General features: G+C 43.3%; 1 protein-coding gene across 1 annotated transcript in view; it reads left to right on the forward strand.

Moving 5' to 3' along the window:
• The first annotated feature begins 2,594 nt into the window (after positions 1 to 2,594).
• The window catches only part of LOC105560058, a 117,810-nt gene continuing 99,936 nt past the window's right edge, over positions 2,595 to 20,468 (forward strand). Inside the window, exon 1 of the mRNA XM_012008806.1 lies at positions 2,595 to 2,892. Within this exon, the coding sequence (XP_011864196.1) occupies positions 2,883 to 2,892 (10 nt within the window). The 5' untranslated portion in view covers positions 2,595 to 2,882. The remainder of the gene's footprint in view (positions 2,893 to 20,468) is intronic.

A 20,468-nucleotide genomic window follows, 5' to 3' on the forward strand; every position in this document is an offset into this window, starting at 1 on the left:
TATATATATTCTTTTATACAAGCCTAATGTTTAATATAAATTTTAAGATTAAATTTAGTCTATGGAGAGAAAGGGGGGAGATAGATAGAGAGAGGGGAGGAAATAGAGAGAGAGAGAGAGAGAGAGAGAGAGAGGGGGGGAGGATTAGAGAAGAAATATTTTCTTCTTTTGTTTAAAATATTTATTCACTCTTACCTTTGTTCTGTCGGTACAAAACAAAGTGCAAGAAACGCTTGCCCTCGTTTAGAGATTAACCCGTTCCTCGAGGCGTTTCCTTCAGTCACGGAATCCACATTGAACAGCACGTTGCAAATTTTAGGAAGCTTGTTTATCTTCGCATGACGAGTTCTTCAGTGTGTTCATTAGAGCTTCGTGGCAGCGCGCAGATGTTTATTCATAACGCCGATTGTCCGTGTTGTACATCCCCCGTGGGGACCGTGCGGCGGTTCTCGCACTCTCGAATCGGTCAAACCGTGCGTAGAAGTGCGCGCGATAAATTAAACATAATGGTGCAAACTGTGTATACTTGCGCGTGTATACGGCGGATTCTTCTCGCGACCCGCGCCTGCGAAACGCCCCGAGGCGCCCCGGGTTCACCGACACCATCGCGCTCACAGACTCTACCGGCTACGGTGTCATTAAAACCAACTGAGATCCGCTTATTATTGTTATTATAGTTTTTGCATAAATAATTAATAGCAGAGAATAAGATGCGAAATATCAAACATTTTTTCCAAATTTATCTAAAAATTAAATCTGATTCCACTAAGAGCGCTAGTGCTGCATTTTATTTCTCGGTTTTTTTATTGTATTGTATATCGACAAATACTTATTCTAGACAAAGTTACAACTTGAAATTAAAAAAAACTATCAAGAATCTTAATTTCCTCTTAATTATTTCAGAAAAGCACGGATTAGATATTTTTGGTGCTTAATAGTTGAAAGTCTGATCGAACGAAATTCCTAGACAGACTTGGTGTTAGCTAAAGTTTCGTTTTTTTTTCTGATTCCGACAGAAATACGAGATGCAGAGGCGGTGGCATTCTTCCAAATTTGCAGTGTGTAAGGACTTGTGATATAGATATTTCGCTAGCATCTCCCTGAATCTTATGAATTTTTCTTTTCCGCGGATCGGCGTAACGATCCGTGGATACACTGCGCAATCTTTTGAGGCATCGAGCAGCGATCCATGAGACTCTCGGTAGATCTGGGCTTCCGTGAATCCGAACAACGATCTGCAAGCAGTGACGATTCTGTCTGTAACCTAGTCTTTTATTTACTGTGCGACTTTCTAGCTCGTACGGACGGTTACATGCTCGTATTTATTATATGTACAGAGGCTCGGTATTATTATTTATTTTTCGCAACTTTAGAACGATGATTTGGAATATTCAAGTATAGATATAATTTCTCTCTTGTATTTTTTGGAACTCATTTGACATTAATATCATTTAGTGTGTCAGTAATTATATTAGTCGTTGCATCGGTGATAATTTGAATCGGACATTAATTTTTATGCATGTGGTAGACTAGACCGTAACTTTAAATTACTTTGTGCAATATCGTACTGATGAGGAAATTATACTCGATGCAAAGATGAGTGTAGATTTCATATAGCTGCGGTGTTCAGACGTGCGGACTTCAGCTCGTATCTAATCATTATCTGGTTCAACCAGTACCGTTGACCCTTTCAGGAAGGATGCCTGTTAGCTCGAAGATAATATCAACGATTCTTTTGGAGCAGTTGCCGATAGCATTTGTAGAGAACGTTCATCCGCTGCTATCCAACTATTAATATCTAGTTAATAACTCTCTCATAAGTCATTCCACGTCTCTTATCTTATTATCCTTTACCTTACGATATCATCTACGTTAAGTTATTACACAACAAATTGAGTTAAGAAACAAAAATCGGACTATGTGATTTAATATGTAAGGGACTGATTGGATTTTCCTAGGTAGAATATTTCGATTATTTTAATATCATTCTTTGACAATATTACTGATCCGAGGATGTTTTTGCGCGGCATAGTTTTTGATTATTACACTTGATGTATATGCAGTTATTTTAAAGTACATAAATCATAACAATTAAACTATTACGTTTCTAAGGTTGCTGAAGTATATGGAGAATTTTTCAGCCGGCTGAAGGGTTTTGAGTCTGGTAACCCGTTAACCTTCTAAATATACATGAAGCGCCGGGTCTACCTTCGCGAGATAACGCTAACTGACCTTTACCTACAGTATCGTCTAACCAGCGAGACACTTGAACCGCGGCTATCCGTGCCTCGCATATATACCTTATACAGACCTTCGTGCAAGTCGAAGATTGGTTCCAGGCGTTGAGCTCACTGACTTTGCGCACGTAGTGGCTCTACCGCGGGGCCTAGTCCTGTCGTGGGAGTGCAACAGAGCGAGACGGAAATATCTCAGGCGGCTACGTGAGAGCGCGAGAGAGAACAGGTGAGAGAATGAGCGCGAGAGAGAGAAGGAGGAAGAGGACTGGGAGAGGGAGAGGACGTGTACGTAAGCGGCGAGAGAGGAGTTCTCGTGTAGAAGGAAAAGGAGAGGAAGGGAGCACTCAGAAAGAGAGAGGCGAAGCAACCGAGAACCGAGAGGACGGTCGGCCAATGAGACACCAGGCTGGCGATGACGTCGTCGTTGTCTCACGTCCGAGTCTCACCAAAAGTCTTCTCCGGGTACCAGTTCGTCCGCGGTCTCCCGGCTGGACGAGGAGGTCGTCCTTTCCGCATCACCATCGTGTGGTCGTCGTCGTTTTTTTTTTTAGTTTCTTCCCTCGCGCAGTGAAATACAAATTCAGCCAAGATTGCATCCTGGATACGCGGAGGGATTGAGGCGGAAGGAGGCTGCTGCTGTCAGCCATGGGGACGGGTAAGTCTTGGGTATTTGTGGAAACGAGCTGGTCCTCGTATCTATCTCCTTCCAAATGTCCCGTATTGCATCTGGGGTACCGCGCCAACGTATAATATTGCTCTACTTTCCAATAGAGATCGTTTTCGCACCGTATGGAGCGCCTTGATCGAACGGTCCCCGTCTTGAGAAACGTTCGAGTCGACGGGGACCAATTGGGGGAGGACCGGGAAGTTCGTCGGGTTCACGCCGTAATATCGCGAACGCGGGGTTCAGTGATCCCTTTCGACACGTTTGATCGATGGCGGCTTGGTAGAAGGTTCTGCATGATAGATCGGCTGGTCCGCGCTGATCCTGCGGATCACGTTGCGGTTCCGCGGGTCGTCGATCGTCGAGACGCTGACGCGGCTTTGGCCTCTTCGAGAGTCAAGGCCGAGATTATTCGCTACCGTGTCTATCGTCAACTGGAATCACTTCGGAACTATTCAAGGATACGATTAGAGCGTTCATCTCTGTTAAAAGTCTCAAACTCGTTCTTCGTACTTATCGCACGATTAATGTCGACTCACCCAAGGGTTTCGTAGCCCTCGTAATCTCGGAGCACGGTTTTACAGATTAGCGCAATGTCGCGATTGCGTGTTTCCTGCTGAAAGCGGATGTTCATCCTCGGCGTAACAAACACGCTATCGTCGGTATTATTTCCGATCAGTTCACATCACGACCGACGATAAGTCGTCTTGTTCTCCTTATCAAGTCGATCGTTTTCGCCTCGAGGATCTCGACGACCGTCGACCGTCTTCTCTTACGTACTTTCATCTTGCCGTTTTTAGTAACAGGATCTTCAAGTTCACTTTTACGAAGTAGCCAGCCGAGGAAATGGTGTCAACTAGAGAATACATTACACTTTCCGATGGAGATTTCGTGTAACGAAATAACAAATTTACACGCAGCTCGTGGCTGTTGACTTCTAGCATTTCGTGGAAACCGTTGCGCGCTTTTGTCATAAAATTAAACGTCTACTGGTATTACATCAGGATGTACATTGGTGCCGACCTTTAGCACATCCTTTAGGCAGATGGTGTCAAGGATGTGCGCGAGGTGTGTTGGCGGCTCGATCAGAAATTATGCGGTCGCCTGGGCGTAACGCAAATCAGATACCTATTTTTCTTCTTTTTTTTTTACGTTACGGCGAATAAATATATACTTCTGTCCGTCCGTTCATGGACGGACGCTTTCGATCTTTTTACCTTTCACCCCGCGCGTTTATCCCGGCAAATGTCGATTTTCATAGAAAGAACTTGAACACACTGGGCAACTGAAAGTAGGTAATACTTTTAGGCTTTCGTTCGCTCCATAAAATGGTTGAAAGTGATCGCATCATCGGATATCTGTATCATGTCGGTGTGCGCAAATACTTTAATCACTTTAGAAAGTGGCTGCAGACGACGGCGATATGTACCGACGTGGACACATTCGGTTAGTGGCCCACCTTAAAATGAAACGAGCCAGCGCTATCCGTCCGGCTGGTCAAAAATTCGCGATGGGTTTCTTATTCAATCGCGTCTCGCATAATTGACTGGCAATTAAATAATCACATTAGCACGTGACTCGTTCAGACTAAATATGAACGGCAAAGTCGGTGTAGATAATAAGTTAGCGCGACTTATTATCCAGTCTCTCTGCACTTTGTCACAAGATTGCTACGTTGCGCAAATGAAAAATGACGTAAACGTGAGTATCTGAAACTTCAATTGCTACTTTTTTTTATGTCTCGGTAAATACTTTTTTCTACAATTTTTATTAGTCCGCTTCTATAATATTAATCTGCTACGCTATCACCGATAGCGATCAAGAGAGTTCTCGTTTGAACCGCGTGCACACCAGATATACTCGTCAAGCGCAGAATATTAGATTGATATGAAAGATTAGGAGGAGACGCGGAAAACAGCTTATCACATTTGATTCTCTGCATCTCAAGATGTAACGATAGTCGTCACTTCCTGCATCCTTTGTTGTCTATTAATAAGCCGGAACTCACCGTTCAGCTTACCACTAAGCGCGTGCAAGCAGACGTGGTCCCTAAAGCCAGCCGTATTCAGGCCGCTTTTCGAGCAATCGCGTACCAAAGTGCGGTGATTTCGAGCGGATACTTTCGATACTTTCTGTGACGCTTACCTCCGCGTCCCTCGGATCCGGTTTTCATCGCGAGTGCGTACCCGCCCCGAGACGATAAAGTTGTGCAAAAAAGGCCTCTATGACACGACTGGAGACAACATTGCGAGGATTAAAAAAAAAGGGGGGGAAAAATATGGGGGAAAGAAAAGCGGGGAGGGAGTCGCGAGTGTAGCGTCCAGTGAATGAGTAGCGCGACTTATCAAGGATAAAGCAAGGATACCCGCGGAGCGACAGGATTGATCCTCTGGGCGCCATTGCAGCTGCAAGTATTTATTTTTGGCTCTCTCATTTCCAAGTTATATATCACAAGATTGATGTAAACACTTGAACAATTTATTATATTAAACTCGATGGTCGCGATTTAAATCCAGTAGTAGTGCAAGAATTAATTTACCGAGACCGTAATTGTGTATTGGGAACGAGAGAGTTAACGATGACCCCATTTGATCCGCCCACTGCGTAGCGCGGCTGCTCACATCATCTTACAGATGAATCTATAAACGCAACGGCCGTTTCCTTCTTTTGCGTCTCTTCCCGTGCAGTTTGCTCGCCGATGAGAAACTATTACAGCTTTGTTTCTCAGAATCAACTTGATATTACGATATTATATCGTCATTACCATTGAGAGCGCAATGCACTCTCTATTACTTTACCATAGCGATTTATTTAGTTCGATCCGAGCGAGCGTGACGTCGTCGCCGTTGGTTTGGATCGACAGCGAAAGGTTCGACATTGCCGAGGTCGCGGTTGTGCGTAGAACCTGCAGTTTCGCTGATTACAATAGGAAACGTTGGGAATTAGTGTGGTTTAGAGTAAATAGCTGCGATGGTCGATTGGCTACGTTGGCGTGTATCTCGTTTAATGCTCTGCCGTATTTGACGGCGGTGGGAAATAAATGATAAAGAAATATGAAAACGTCGAGTATCGACGAGATGACATCGTAAATAATTGTTAATTGCAAAAGTGTAAATAATAATTAGCAATTGAAAAGAAATTATTTTCTTGCACAAACTTTCACCGCTTGCTTTCGCAAAAAATATTGTTACAAATATTCCTATAGAATATAACTACGCAAGTATTTTATGTAAATTTATCGTAAACTGTGCCAATAATGAATTAAGGCTCTTTCATTCAATTTCTTTTGATTCTTTCTGTTGCTAAATGTATAACCAAATAACTGATTTTATTACACACAGATTGAATCCATCCAATTAAAATTGACATGTTTGAAATGTTTCACTTTATATGAAGCAAATTGTTTTTAAGCCTCGTGAAAAATAATTGAATAATTTACTAATCCTCTGATATGCAATATTTGATTATTTTTACCTCTTCATATCTCTAACTGTCTATAATACGCTACACGGGGAGAATTTTCTCTTAAAATTTATCCTAAGAATCATGTAATCGTCGGACAACGTGGCATTTTGAAGAACCTTATGAGAGTTTTCTTAAATTGTACCATACATTTTTTTATTAAAATGTATGGTAAAATTTCTCAAAGATTCTTTGAAATGCTGTGTTGTCCCACGATCATGTGACTTTCAGAATAAATTTTAAGAGAGAACTCTCCGTGTATCGTTAGATTGACATTGTAATGTAACCTACGCAATCTTAAAACATAATAATTAGATTAATATACCAACCAACGCCACCAATTTGTTTAGTAAAACAATCCAAACTATGTCGCGGATTATTTGAAGCACTAGCTACTCCCAATTACGTGGTATTACATTTGCTAACTTTCTAACTATCATGGTAAATAAAAGCATTGCTGTGAGCCTCGCGTAGCGTGTCCGACATTATTTCTTTCGTAATATGCTTATATTTAACGTCTTATTCAATCTTTTTGAGGAAAGTACAATACTTTGCACTCCGAATTTTAATCTTTCCAGATGTATTGTACATGTTATAAATCGAGTATCAATCCCAATGTCCAAAGAGACGGATTTTAAATACAGCAGACCAACCAAACACAAATTGAACAATTACGTCAGCATCATTAAAGGGGAAGTCTACTTTACAGGGTCAAAAAATCGATTTTTTTTGTGTGTGTCAATGAATGAAACCGAGTCAAAAGAAATACAATCACGCCTTGAAAACTTCGTTGAAATTAAGCCGAGGATACTTGGACGTATTAATAATTTATCAATTTATCAATTTATTTTTATCGCGCGCAAACAACATCAAAATTCTTCAGCGACAGCGAGTGACCTGGTTTGAACTCGGCGTTGACAACTGATTGCGTAACAAAGTACGCATTGCACGCGAGGCCCAATTTAAACGCGTTCTATCAACTGTAACCGCCGCGCGTTTCTGCTGGAAATAATTAATAATCATCGCAAAGTTGTCCTCGGCGGTGCTTATTGCTAGTTATTTGTCTGCGGTGACTCGCTATCGGCCTTTCGTGGTATCGCAATATGACACTTTCGTCGCTGACAATTTCAGGAAAACGCAGTCTTGTTACGGTCGTTAATGTCCACATAAATTTTGTTAAGTCTTATCCCGATTTATAGAACGTAATATTACATTAAATATTGGCATATCGTGTCGCAAGATTAGTCCTAACAAACTCCACGTACAATTTGACATTTTAAATACGCGTCACCACATGTCTGTAATTTTTGTCGTCTATACAGCGCATTAAAAAATATATTTAGAGGTCAATAAGAGAAATGTTTATTTATATTAATCGAGTATTCTAGACTTGAGCATCGTCAAACATGTGTGCACAGACATCCATCAAATTGACGTCTTATGCAATCTAAATGAAAATCTTACAAGAGCGCTGGATATTTATTCAAAATGGTCGGAGCTCGTACGCCTCGTGAAATCATTGCGTTGTAGGTCTTCGTGGTATGGAAATCAGGGGGATGCCATGAGATCTCCGCCAATCGGGATGCTCCGTTCCGTACCCGTTCCTCCCGCGACTCCTTAATTAGCCTGAAAGCTGGAATCAAGCCCGCGGCTTGTGGATTGAGTTGATCAAAGTATCGCCCTTCGGACAATCTCCCGATAGCTCACCAGCAATCTTCGCTTGCGCGACTATGTCTTGTTATTATCTCGGTTCTTCCCCCCTAGTTCTCCCCCCTCTCCTGCCAGTGGACGATACAAGGGGCATCAAATTCTCTTTTGTTTTGTTCTTCCGTTCCATTCCGTTGTGCAGCAGAGCACAGTCGCAGGTCTTAAGGGGATGCTGGAGTGGTTTGATTTACCGACAGAGTCGGATACCGTTTTTGCGTTTGTAAATCTTATTATTTGTATTTATGTACAAAACTAATACCAGACCCAAGTGTAGAATGCACTGTTGAACATTTTCATATAAAAAACATTGAGATTTGAAGTCTAATTCGTGTCGCATTATGTATTACAAATATTGCAATACATAATGCGATACGAATTAGACTTCAAACCTCAATGTTTTTTATATGAAAATGTTCTACTATGCATTCTACACTTGGGTCTGGTATTAGTTTGTACATAAATGCTACATAATTATTTTCGTTTGTATCTATAATATCACATATTGAGTTTACGTTTCTTTACAAACCTCCAAAAACTGTATGCGACTCTGTCGGTAAATCAAACCACTCCAGCATCCCCTTAACAATAAATCAACGGAGAGACGAGAATTTCAGTTTGCGCGTCGCGAAAGAAGACGAATTCTCGCTTTTCACGAGCGAAGCCAGAAACTCACAATCAGAGACACGAGGCGATTTCTTCATTTTATTTTTGCCTCTCGTTCGACAAGTCGGAAATCAGCGGTTACCTCGTGCGAAACGATGGTGGATCTTGGGCGCGATCGCCGTGGGGCCCCGTACCCTCGTCGGGAGTACCTTCGGCGAATCCCGCGATTGTTTCCGTCGCGGCTGCATTCCCGGCGATCCGGAGCGGCCCCACTGAGGTCAGCGGCGGCTGCCGCTCGCGCTGATCGCCGCGCTGTACACCACGCTCGTCCTTCCCGTGAGACGAAGAAGAACGTGGGGAATACCGATGCCCATATAAATCCCGCGCGGAGAGGCGGCGAGCGCGCACTTTGCTATTCTAAATAACGCTTAGCAGCGAGCGCACGTGCGAGTGCGTATATGTATACGTACGCAAATCGCAGGTGGGAGGTGAAGTGCGAGCGGGGGAAAGAAGGGGTTGCCCCGGTCGTTACGCTTGATGGACGATCGGGGTGGCTGTATAATCGCTGGAGCGTATCCCTCGATTATGGATAAAGCCGGCAAGTCGGGCGCGCAACTCGAGTAATTAATGGTAATTCGTGGAGGGAATTTATATTTGCAGGTATCACTCGAAAACATATCTCATTAAAGGCCTGTATTCACGATGCTAGACTTGGTCCAAGTTCTAGTTCCGAGAAATGTGTTGCCAATCAACTTGCAGCTGTTCCACAAAAGCCTTGGACCGAGTTCTAGCATCGTGGACACAGGCCTTAACGCAGGTAGATTTCTGATGTCGCAGCAAAAATTTATCGCTATTTTGTGGGGTCTGTTAGAAAATTGTTGTACACGAAGAGAATTTTCTCTTCAAATGGTAAAATTTCAAAAATTCTCTCACAAAATTCTCTGAAATGCCATATTGTCCCACGATTACATGATTTTCAGGATAAATTTTATACCAGCAACATTCTAGCAATATCTTTGTTTAGACTTCATGACTGAATATTAATCATTCACATGGGACAAAAATGAATTTCAGTATAGCCGGAACAATCTTTGTTAGGAATATAACGATTTATGTATCACAATCAAACGTTCTAATGGGTGGGCGCCACAGAAAGACTTTCTTCCTAACGTTCGCTAACAGCTCAGATAGAAATTCTGTTATTTAAATTGATTAAATACAAAACGCATGCGATTTCGCAGTATTGGCTATTCATTTGTGTGTCTCAGGTATTGTTTCGTACCTAGACAATTGTTGCTGCAGTCGCGAGATCGTTTTTTTTCAGCGTATATACCTTGCAGAACATGCGGTTGTTTAGCCGCATTCCGCGAAGGGCGGATGATTGTAATTAGCGAATTCGCGCTGGTGCACCTGCTCCGTGCGAAAATCTCAAGTTGGCGCGCCACGCGTATCTAGTTTTCACATTTTAAGCCGCTACTATGTACCGTAAGAAGCGCCAATGCGTACACGCTCTCGGTAAAGTCCTAAGAGCCGGTTTCGCCGACGGCGATTAACTTTAACCTTGGTTTTAGCCGATTCTCCGGGGATTCTCTTTCTACAACTAGAAAGAGGCAATACCCCCCCGTATTTTCACGGCCCGTTTAGATGTGTCGTCCGACTCTCACCTCCTATTGACATTGAACGCGATCTTACGTATTAAGCAAATTTAGAATGACAAATATTTAGCGGTAAATTTGCGGTGAAGAGGTGGGTCAGAAACTCACTTGAGTCACGGTCGCGAGATTAAACGGAGGTAGTAAAAGCGGTTGCTAATGCGTAAAAATAACTTCCCTTCAGACAATGTTGGTGCATGACGTGCGTAAAGCAAAGAAACAGGCTTAATAAGCGAACGTCCACGAGGCTGCATTTAAGACAAGAAAATTATACGCGGCGCGCGGCGGTAATTTGGGACACCAAAGCGTATCGGAGAGATGACCGAACGTTACTGCACGGCGCGGAATCGCCATTCCGGGGCAAGGACTTAAAAATGCGTGCCCCGTGAGAAAATTTACAATGTCATTATCGCGTTGCTGACTTAATACGCATATACCCGGCAACGCGATGCTCGGCGATACTCGGCGGAACCTCCCCCCGTTACGAATAAGAGTGGAGATCGCAGATTATACGCTGCATCCCGTCGAGGGTAAGAAATCGCGCGATTATCCTTGGGAAAATTCACCTTAAAAAAACCATAAAATTTTAACTAATCAGAATATTCCTCAATGTCCCCAGCGGTAATCAACAACGTCAGTGTTTTCTTGATCATGCCCGGCACTTTTAATGACACAGAAAGTTTATTGCGAAAAATATTACCTCAACCAGGGTTTGAACCTGGAACCTCCCTACACTCTAGGCGGGCGTCTTACCAATTCGACCACTGAGGACCACGTAACATGGTCCTGCAGGTAATATTTTTCGCAAGAAATTTTCTGTGTTGTTAAAAATGCCAGGTATGGTCAAGGAAACACTGACGTTCTTAAAATTTTACTTTAGAAACAATAAGAAATACGAAAAGTCAATTTTGAAACTTTTATTTGAGGTAAACTTAAAACTTACTTTAAGAATTTAAACGAACACTTAAAAATTGTGAAAAGTATGCGATTGAATGGATAATACCGCGTGCGGTTTCTTTTCTTACGAGAAAGTGCTGTGCCGCGCGGCTCTCTAGCGGGAGCTTCGACAGGCTTGGCTATCTAAAAGTTACTTCAAGTGTCCAAAATTATTCTAAAATTTCTTGAATAAACGTTTAACTTGTTTAAGCAAACCGTTAGATTTGAAAGATTGCTTTTAAGAACTTTAGCTTCATTTAAAGTACATTTTCCCAAGGGTAGGGAGAAGTGACCCTGGAAGAGAGAAAGAAATCCCTGCGAGATTAAGTATCGGCGTCGACGACGTGTGCTTGGATACACTCTCGCCCGCTTTTCTGCGGACATTTACACCACAGGCGTTAATAAATAACATGTAACCGTGTATAGACACCGAAAACATTACGTCCCCCTTCCGCTCGGCCGTCATTTTTCCCCGACGTGCCGCTGAATCCCTGGCTGTATTAAAATTACGTTTCAGTTACGCTACCGTGTAATATATGTGTACGCGCGCGCGTAAAAGCGGTGGTGCGTGCGCCTGAGATAGAATCCTGCACGGGGCGATGATGATTAACCGTGAGGTCGATCGGTTACGTCGCGCCGATGTCCACGTCAAGCCACGCGAAAGTGGCCGAGGCGCGGTCGTCCATTGCCGATTATAGGCATCCTCCGTTCCTGCGGAGACGACTCTCCCGTTCTCTCGCCTCTTCCTTCTCGCCTCGCATCCGCGTGAGCGCGGAAGGGAGAAAGGAAAAGCGTACACGCATTCGCTACACATGCGCGCGTGCGTGCGTGCGTGCGTGCGTGCGTGCGTGCGTGCGTGCGTGCGTGCGTGCTTGCGTGCGTGCGTGCGTGCGTGCGCGTGAACATCGGTAATGTCGATCTTTTCTCTCTTCTCATCCTTTTCTCCCCATCATTTTTCCGGTCACGAATGAGTACACCTCGCGACCTTCCATCTCGCATACCTGAGCAAATGCGCGCTAGTATCCGTCGCGTCGTCGACATGGCCGCGAGATGAACGATAAATTAGGGTCGACCGCGTCGTGACCACTGAATTGTCAATTATCAATTACGATGATTCGCGAACGCCGGGTTTAAACGATCCCGCTGGAAACGTACTTTTTAACGCGCGTCGAATGCGTGCATTGGTCGTAGAGTTGGTCCCCTCTCACCGTCTACGCTACACTACCCCCGTGTCGTCTCGGCGCGCTCTTCTTTGTCCGACATTAATACTCAATATCTAAATTATTATCGCAAATATTGCAATACGGTATGGAACTGTTTTGCTCATTTCAATCCGTTCTACCTCCCCAAAATAATATTGATAGAAAACTGCGGGACACCCTGTATATGCCCGCTCGCAAGAGTAAAAATATCAATTTGATGAATAAGGGACGGTCATCTCACGTTTTGGTATTCCAAATTACCGCGCACGCCGCGTGTAACTTTCCTGTCTTGAATGCAGCTTCGCGGATGTTCGCTCATTAAACCTTTTTCTTTGCTTTACACTCGTCAACATTGTCTGAGGGGAAGTTATTTTTACGCATTAGGAATCGTAACGATTATGCAATATTAAAGGAAACGTATGAAATAAATATGAAGCAAAAGTTCGTTAAGAATTCTTTACAAAAATGTCCCACTTGTATGATAACTTTAGTTTCTACGAATTGATCATCTCGGTAGATGAAGGATTCCGAGATCGTAGGAGAGACAAGCACAAACCCGGGAAAGAAGTCTTATCTCTCTAGCTAGCTAGAACAAAATTCCAACGGTGGCATACGCGTGCAACCCTTTGAAGCACACATTGTTCCTTTCAGCCGATTATTTTTACAATTAATACTTAAGGGTTTTTTGGGCCGCTGAGTTGGTGTCAGAGTTACAAAATTTAAATACGGATTTTCAGGCGCTATATTGGATCCGCCATTGTGAATTTTGTAAATCTGACCTCATATGTGTCATCAGCATGTTGAACAATTCCCGAGTACCGAGTTCCAGATAAATCGATTGCATTTTTTGCAATTTTGACTCTTTATATTGGATCCGCTATCTCGGACTTTCAAATTTTGACTTCAGATTAGAAACTCCCAGATATACCTAGTTTCGGAATGTCGTTTAGACGAATAATTTTTCGACTACAGGATATCTCAATCTTAGAGAAAACCAAATTTGTTAATTAAAACTTTAACTTTGAGCTGTTACATTCTGAGTCAATCGTCGATAATTTTAGAATTTCGATTTCAGATTCAAAATTAGCAAACGAAAAACCTAGATATGAAGTAGTGAAGACATCGGAGTGAAACAAACGTTTCTTTTTATTTCTGTAGATGTAACATATATGTATGTTACACCCAGAGACATAGTGAATATAGGCTGAGCGCCCCATTGAATAAGCTGAAGCTTGTGAAGAGAGAGAGATTTAAGAAGACTTTCTTTCTTTGTCTTACACCATCGTAAAAGAAAAGAATCGTGCCTGCGCAGTACTACACAGGCGTGATTCTTCCTTGTCACGATGGTAGGACAGAGAAAGGATATCTTCATAAATCTTCTCTGTCTCTTTCTTCACAAGCTTCAGCTTATTCAATAGGACGCTCAGTCTATAGGTTTGTTTTCTGTTCCTGCACTGGTAAACTAGTGCAGAAAGCTAGAATGAGAAAAAATATGCTTGTCTTACTTTAATTTATTGCACTAGTTCACCAGTGCAGGAACAGAAAACAGGCCTTATATTTACTGTGTCTATGGTTACACCGTGCTTCAAAAAATTAAGGCGCATTCCCGCGACGTGTAACGCAAGTTTCGTTTCGCGATCTTGAATATTTATAAAGTCATTAAGGTATCAAAACCTATTATATACATACATAGTTATGTAATATGTAGAAACTGAAGCCTTTCAACAATTTCCACCCAATTCAATAACAGCTATCGTATACAACAAACGAAGCATATAAGTGGAAGTCGGGATCTCAACGTTTACGGAAGTTAGACAGCGGACAAGTTATCGAACACGACCACAGACGTTTTCTTAAAATTGCATATTTTTCGACGTTTCGCAACATTCTCAAATCAATTGGCAATGAAAACTCGAAAAAGATTGGCAACAATGGCGTATTTGTACGCATTTAAGGCGCATTCCCGCGACGTGGTAACGCAAGTTTCGTTTCGCGATCGGATCGGGGCGGACCGCGCTCGCGAGGAAAGTCACGACGCGGGAGAAAGAGGGGGGGGGGGGGGGCGGCGTGTACAAGCCACCGGGATACATTTTCCCTCGGCCGCGGCGGCGAGCCTCTCCCTCTCTCCTTCTCTCTCCCTCGCGTTTTCCGCGACGCGAGTCCTTCTCGCGCCCGGTTACGTCTCGGTTGCTACACCGCCTCGGTCTTTCCACCTTGTGCTTCGCCGCCCAGAAGCGGAGTCTTCTTCGACCTCTCGCGGCCGCCAAGTTTGCAGGCGCCATTACTCGCTCTCTTCCCCTACCGTTGTGTCCTCCACCGCCGCTCTTCCACAACGTTCCCCCTGCGCCATCCCTCGCGTCCCGCGTACTCCACTACTTCTACTACACTACTACTACTACTACTACTACTACTTCCAGCGTTTCTTCTTCTTCTTCTTCTTCGTAGTTGTCGTAGTCTTCTTCTTATCTCGCTCGTCTCTACGAGTCAAGGACCGTTCTCAAGGAGGTCGCTCCTTTTAACCGAGCGTGTACTACACTCGCGGCCTTTGTCTCCACGAATCGTCTTTACATAGAACGCTACGGACTGTGCTATGGGTATTCTTCGACGAAGCTACTCGCAAGATGGCTTTGCTCGATGCAGCTCGCTTAGTTTTGCTGGATCTATTTACTTATTTTTCTGTGCATTGCTACGCACGGCCTAGCACAGCATTGGAGTACACGGGGAATGTGAGATTTCTACGTATAAAATTTCTACGTGTAAAATTAAAGCGCGATTATATATGAGCTCAATTGTGGCTTTGTTTAATCGCGCAAAATATTACACAGCACTTACAACTTGCGATACTTTTACATTTTGATTAAGTACTTATATAGCAATTGTTAAGTAAATTTAATTGATTTGATAAATAAACTAATAGGAGGGATAGATTTTCAATTATGTGCACGCGCGTGTGTGTCTGTTTGTCTGTCTATAATAACAAGATATAGAAAAAAAGTCAATCAACGGTGGAATCTCAATTTTAAGGCAATTTTCAATAAAATTGCCGTCTTATTAAATAGTTTATCTAAAGATTGATCAGCAACCTTTGTTATCAGGATAATTGAACAACGAAACTCAATTACATTGAATTGAGCACACACAATGTCCTTTTCTTTTATTATTGTTCACTAACTGAATCTCTTTTAAGCTATTATTAAAATATAATTAAAGAAACGGATTTCTCTTTTGGATGTTGCGTATTTAATGTTTCTGAATAGTTTTTTTCATTCTCTTTGCCCTTAAATATTGATAAATTAAATCTGAACGTCGAGCCAGTCGTGGAAAGTCGAGGATGATTCGAACATTCTGCGGGGGAACAATCTCGTCTATCACTGCGCTTCATTATGACCAGTAATTGCATACTCCCGATGCTTCTGATCGTATTCTCTTTCCTGCTTCCCTTCCAAGGGCATAAAAACTTAGTCGTACATTCGTCACGCATCGGTGGCTAACTACAGGCCCTGGACAGGTACAACCTATGCTAGAGAGCCCTCGCTTCGGGAGAATGCAGTCTTCGAGTGCAGTCGCGCATCGCTGGTCTAATTGGGCCGTAATCGAAGGACGCGTGTAGGGCGCGCGGTTTAATGCAAGAGACGCAACGATTTGCGCCTGCGTGACACATTGAATTAACGACAATTAATGTTAAATGCAGGTTACCCGAGGGATTTTCTTTATTTCTGCCGCGCCGCGAGATCTGCGACGTGAGAAAGAGAGAAAACTGAAAGGGAACGGTGAATAGTTGCCCAGTCGGGTCCGCAGGTGTGGTATCAGTCGCGCGTAATTAAATATAATTTCTCTTTACTGTAACTTACATTACAGCGGGAGACGCGCACGAGCAGTTGGCCTCGCACCGTTATAGGAAATGTTGTAATCTCCGAAGAAACAGACTATCGCGGATCGAAACAAATTAGAAGCAATTTATACTGGATACGCCGGATTAACACGGGGGATGCAAGTAGCAATTTTAGTTTCGGAATGCACGAGGATCGTACTCGGAGATGACGGCAGCCTCCTCTCTCGTCTTGGGAAAGGTACCCGACGTTACTTCCCTCGAGCCACGGAACCGCTGTTGCTTCTCGAGGGAGTCGGAGGAAGAGGCTAGGCATTGCGTAACGCGTTACGAGCCATGGGCTCTTCCGTTTGTGCGGATTTATGCGAATACCGGCGGCTCGTCGATCGACGGCGGTTTTTATATCGCCGTTGATGACGATTACAGAAAGGTTGCGTAATTTATCCTCAAGTACGCGCGATGCATCGCATCGGCATTTGCATAAGGCCGATCAATAAGACTCGGCGTTACCAACGCGTTGCGTATTATTCGCGAATCACGTTTATCCGAGTCATCGCGTGATGATGTGTATGTGCACGCGGCGCATTGTGGAAACGGTAAAGCGGCGATTTCCGCGACGGCGAGGTGTGATAATGGCGAAAATAAATAAACGTATTTGCATTCGAACGACTGGCCGCGGCCGCGGACGCTCGGATGATTAATCATTATCCCCGATGTCTACCTAACGGTAAATACACCTGCCTATCTACGATTTCAGAAATTCTCGCAGTCTAATTATTCAGACTTTATACGACCATGCAAATCGTGTGCAACGATGCTTCCAAAGCGGCGCCGGTTACATCCTATCTTCTCATTAAGACTTAAATATTCAGTCGTTAAAGCGGTCATTAAGCGAAAGTAGATTCGAAAGAACAAATCCACTTAAACAATATTAAACTCCGTGTAAAATCTTAGTAACAATTAACGAACTCGAAGGAAGGGAGAATTTTTCTACGTTACAACACACTTTTCATTTCTGGAAGACAAATAAACGCGGCGGAACATTGAACAACAAATTTTCGCTACCGCACTCTCTAAAAGTCAGTCAGTGCATTATAATTGTGAATCAGTGAATATTCATTGTTTTCAGTGGTGATCCACTGAATGACTTTCAAAGAGTAGCTAATTATGGTTTGCTGAGAATATTTTGCTGCCACAACTATACATTTTTAATGCACACAGCAAACGGTTTGCTGTCGCACCTAATACAACAGGCACAGTAGCAAAATATTTAGCTGTCACAACTAGAGGAGAGTCCCCGATTATGAGATAGCAGGTTTTCAACATCCAAATTCAATCCCAAATCTTTTCTCGCCACCATTACACGATCTGACAATGAATTTTTTATTCAACAGATTTCACTCCAACACGGAGAGATCGATATGGTTACCGCACGTCTAATTAGGGTTGACACAACCCTAATAAACAGGGTTGGGAAGTAACGCGTTACTTGTAACGCCGTTGCCGTTTTCGTCACTTTTTTTCGGTAACGATTGTTACTTTTTTCATGTCTGTAATGGTAACGTCGTTACATTTTTAGTTCCCTATTATCTTTTACATCTGTTCAACAGATCGTGCGCTGGTCGCGCGCATTGTTCTTGATTGGACAGAAATATTCCGATATTGGGCGCTGGAAGTCAATGTCGCACACGGAAAGAACAATGTAAGTAGCTGCTGTAGCTAAAACTTAGCAAAATAGGGACAGCTAATATTTTTAGTTGTGATAGCTCAATATTTTGCTACGACAGCAAACCGTTTGCTGTCGCACCTAATACAATAGGCACAGTAGCAAAATATTGAGCTATCACAACTAAAATATTAGCTGTCCCTATTTTGCTAAGTTTTATTATAGCTACAGCAGCTACATTGTTTTTTCCGTGCATGAGAATGCGCTGTAAGCATTTATCGATGTCTTAATTCTGGGGCCCGATTCTTGAATTCATTCGAAGAAGAAACGTGTACGAAAATTCTGCCCTGACAGAAAAGTTGAAAGTCGATTGGTCAAAAGCCACGCCGTATATCCAATCAACTTGCAACTTTTCTGTAAGAGCAGAATTTTCGCATATGTTTCTCCTTCGAACAAATTCAAGAATCGAGCTCCTGTATGCTCGATGACTTGCTATGTAGAAACTAGTTTAAAGTTTTAAGTTTTAATACTGACTATTAAATAATTATTATTATTTAATAGTCTATTAAATAGACTATTAAATAATCTAACATCTTACTTTAGCATTTCAACAAAGTAACGAAAAAAGTAACGAATCGTTACTTTCTAATTAACGGTAACGCGTTACTTTTTAAAATCAGTAACGAGTAACGGTAACGAGTTACTTTTTACAAAAAGTAACGGTAACGGTAACGCGTTATTTTTTTAAGGTAAACGTTCCCAACTTTGCTAATAAATAGTAATATTTGGGACAGCTCTGTGGTTGTCCCACATTGGTGTGATAAGTAGTCGAGACAACTATGCGCGTTTTGTGCAGCAAACTTAGTGAATGTTGCGACACAAAACGACGTAGATGCCCCCAGTATTTATACGGCAACATTTTTACTTCAGTTATTTTTGCCTTAGCCGATCTTTCGGCGAAGAGCAATAAATTCATAGTGGAATCAACAGATGATGCCTATCAATGTAGTAGAAACCCCGCTATCTCTTATTAGGATCCTCTTTCTTAATAGGAGACTTTTTTAAATATCAGCTGTTCATATTTTACAACTGAAATTTAGTTACCACATGCAGTTTTTAGCTGCGGCGGCTACATTTTCTTTCCCGCGAGCAAGCCGTAGGAATCTAAACGCACGTTTCTCATCGTCGTTCGCCGATGGGGGGATTCCCCGTAAAAATATCGCGGTAAGATCGCGAGAACACTTCCGGCTTCCGGTTCGCGCGTCTATTAATCGCGCGATATTAACGCGCTCTCCCCTCTCTTTCCCCCCGCGACAGGACAGCGCGATAAATGCGACACGACGTGCGATCGTGTAATAAGCACGAGGTAACGCGCGTATTCGCGACGTAACATCGCGGTGTAATTCCCCGCGGATACATTTCCGCGCGTCTCTCCGAGAGCGCGCGCAGCTTCTCCTCTCGACCTTCCACCCCTTAACGGTTACGACGCAATTATTTCAGCCTCGAGACGACGGTGTCGGAGAGGGTCACGGCGCAAATTACTTTTCGAGTCCTCGTCGGGATTCCGACGTTGGACGGGCCGTGGTAAGCGCACCGGTAACGACACCGCGTGTAACGCCGCGCGTATTTCCTTCCCCATTACATGGGCAATTTGATTATTGTTTCATTGACTGCAGCCGTCACGCTTCTGCCGATAATGATCGCCGGCGACGGTCGCGAAGGCAGGCGACGACGATTTCTTCCGCTAGCCTTGTCTACGGCCGATTCGCGGCGCGGGCACGTGAGACTCGGCATTGCAAAAGGTCGCGGAGCGTCGCGAGTGAAAATCCGCGGAGTGCCGTTTCTCTAAGTAACGTCTGCCGGTTCTGGGCGAGCGCGAAACGGGCCCTCCTTGTGTTCGTTTTGTATATCATGAATATATTCATCGGCCGACACCCACGGTGCCTTTTGTAAATGCCGTGGACCTTGGAGTGTTTTTCAGCAAAAGTAATTGGAAAGGATTGTACTTTACGGCTTTTCTTGCGCCGGCTCTTGAATTATACATCCGCGGCTGGTTAAACTTCACACCTTCGCCAATTTTGATTAGTTCTCATATTTAGCGCTTGCCAATAAGCATACATCTTATTTCTCGGCCGTCGTTGCCATAAAGATATTGATACAAGTGTCATTTAACATGAATAAGGACTTATTGTCGCCAGTGAATGATTAACCAACGTAGGAAACTTAATCGACCCAACTGGCAAAACTTTTATTCAAGAAGACTAAACCTCAGCCGCGTGATTTACTTTACGAAATTGTGCTGCCCTCCTTTGATCGATCCCCCTGTGTCCCCGAGTCAACTACTATTCTCTCACTCACTGCCCGAAGCCGCGGTCTCGTGTGGAAGGATGGTACTTGTAATATTTCTTCTCCCCGCATCAAGATTTAGCCGTTCCGCTGCTGGCGGAACAGGTACATCCTGGTTATAAAGTTAGATTACATCCTAATTTCCACTATCTGCATGACGCCTA

The sequence above is a fragment of the Vollenhovia emeryi genome, unplaced genomic scaffold (assembly GCF_000949405.1).
Source record: "Vollenhovia emeryi isolate VEMERY1.0 unplaced genomic scaffold, V.emery_V1.0 DF939243.1, whole genome shotgun sequence".
NCBI lineage: Eukaryota > Metazoa > Arthropoda > Insecta > Hymenoptera > Formicidae > Vollenhovia > Vollenhovia emeryi.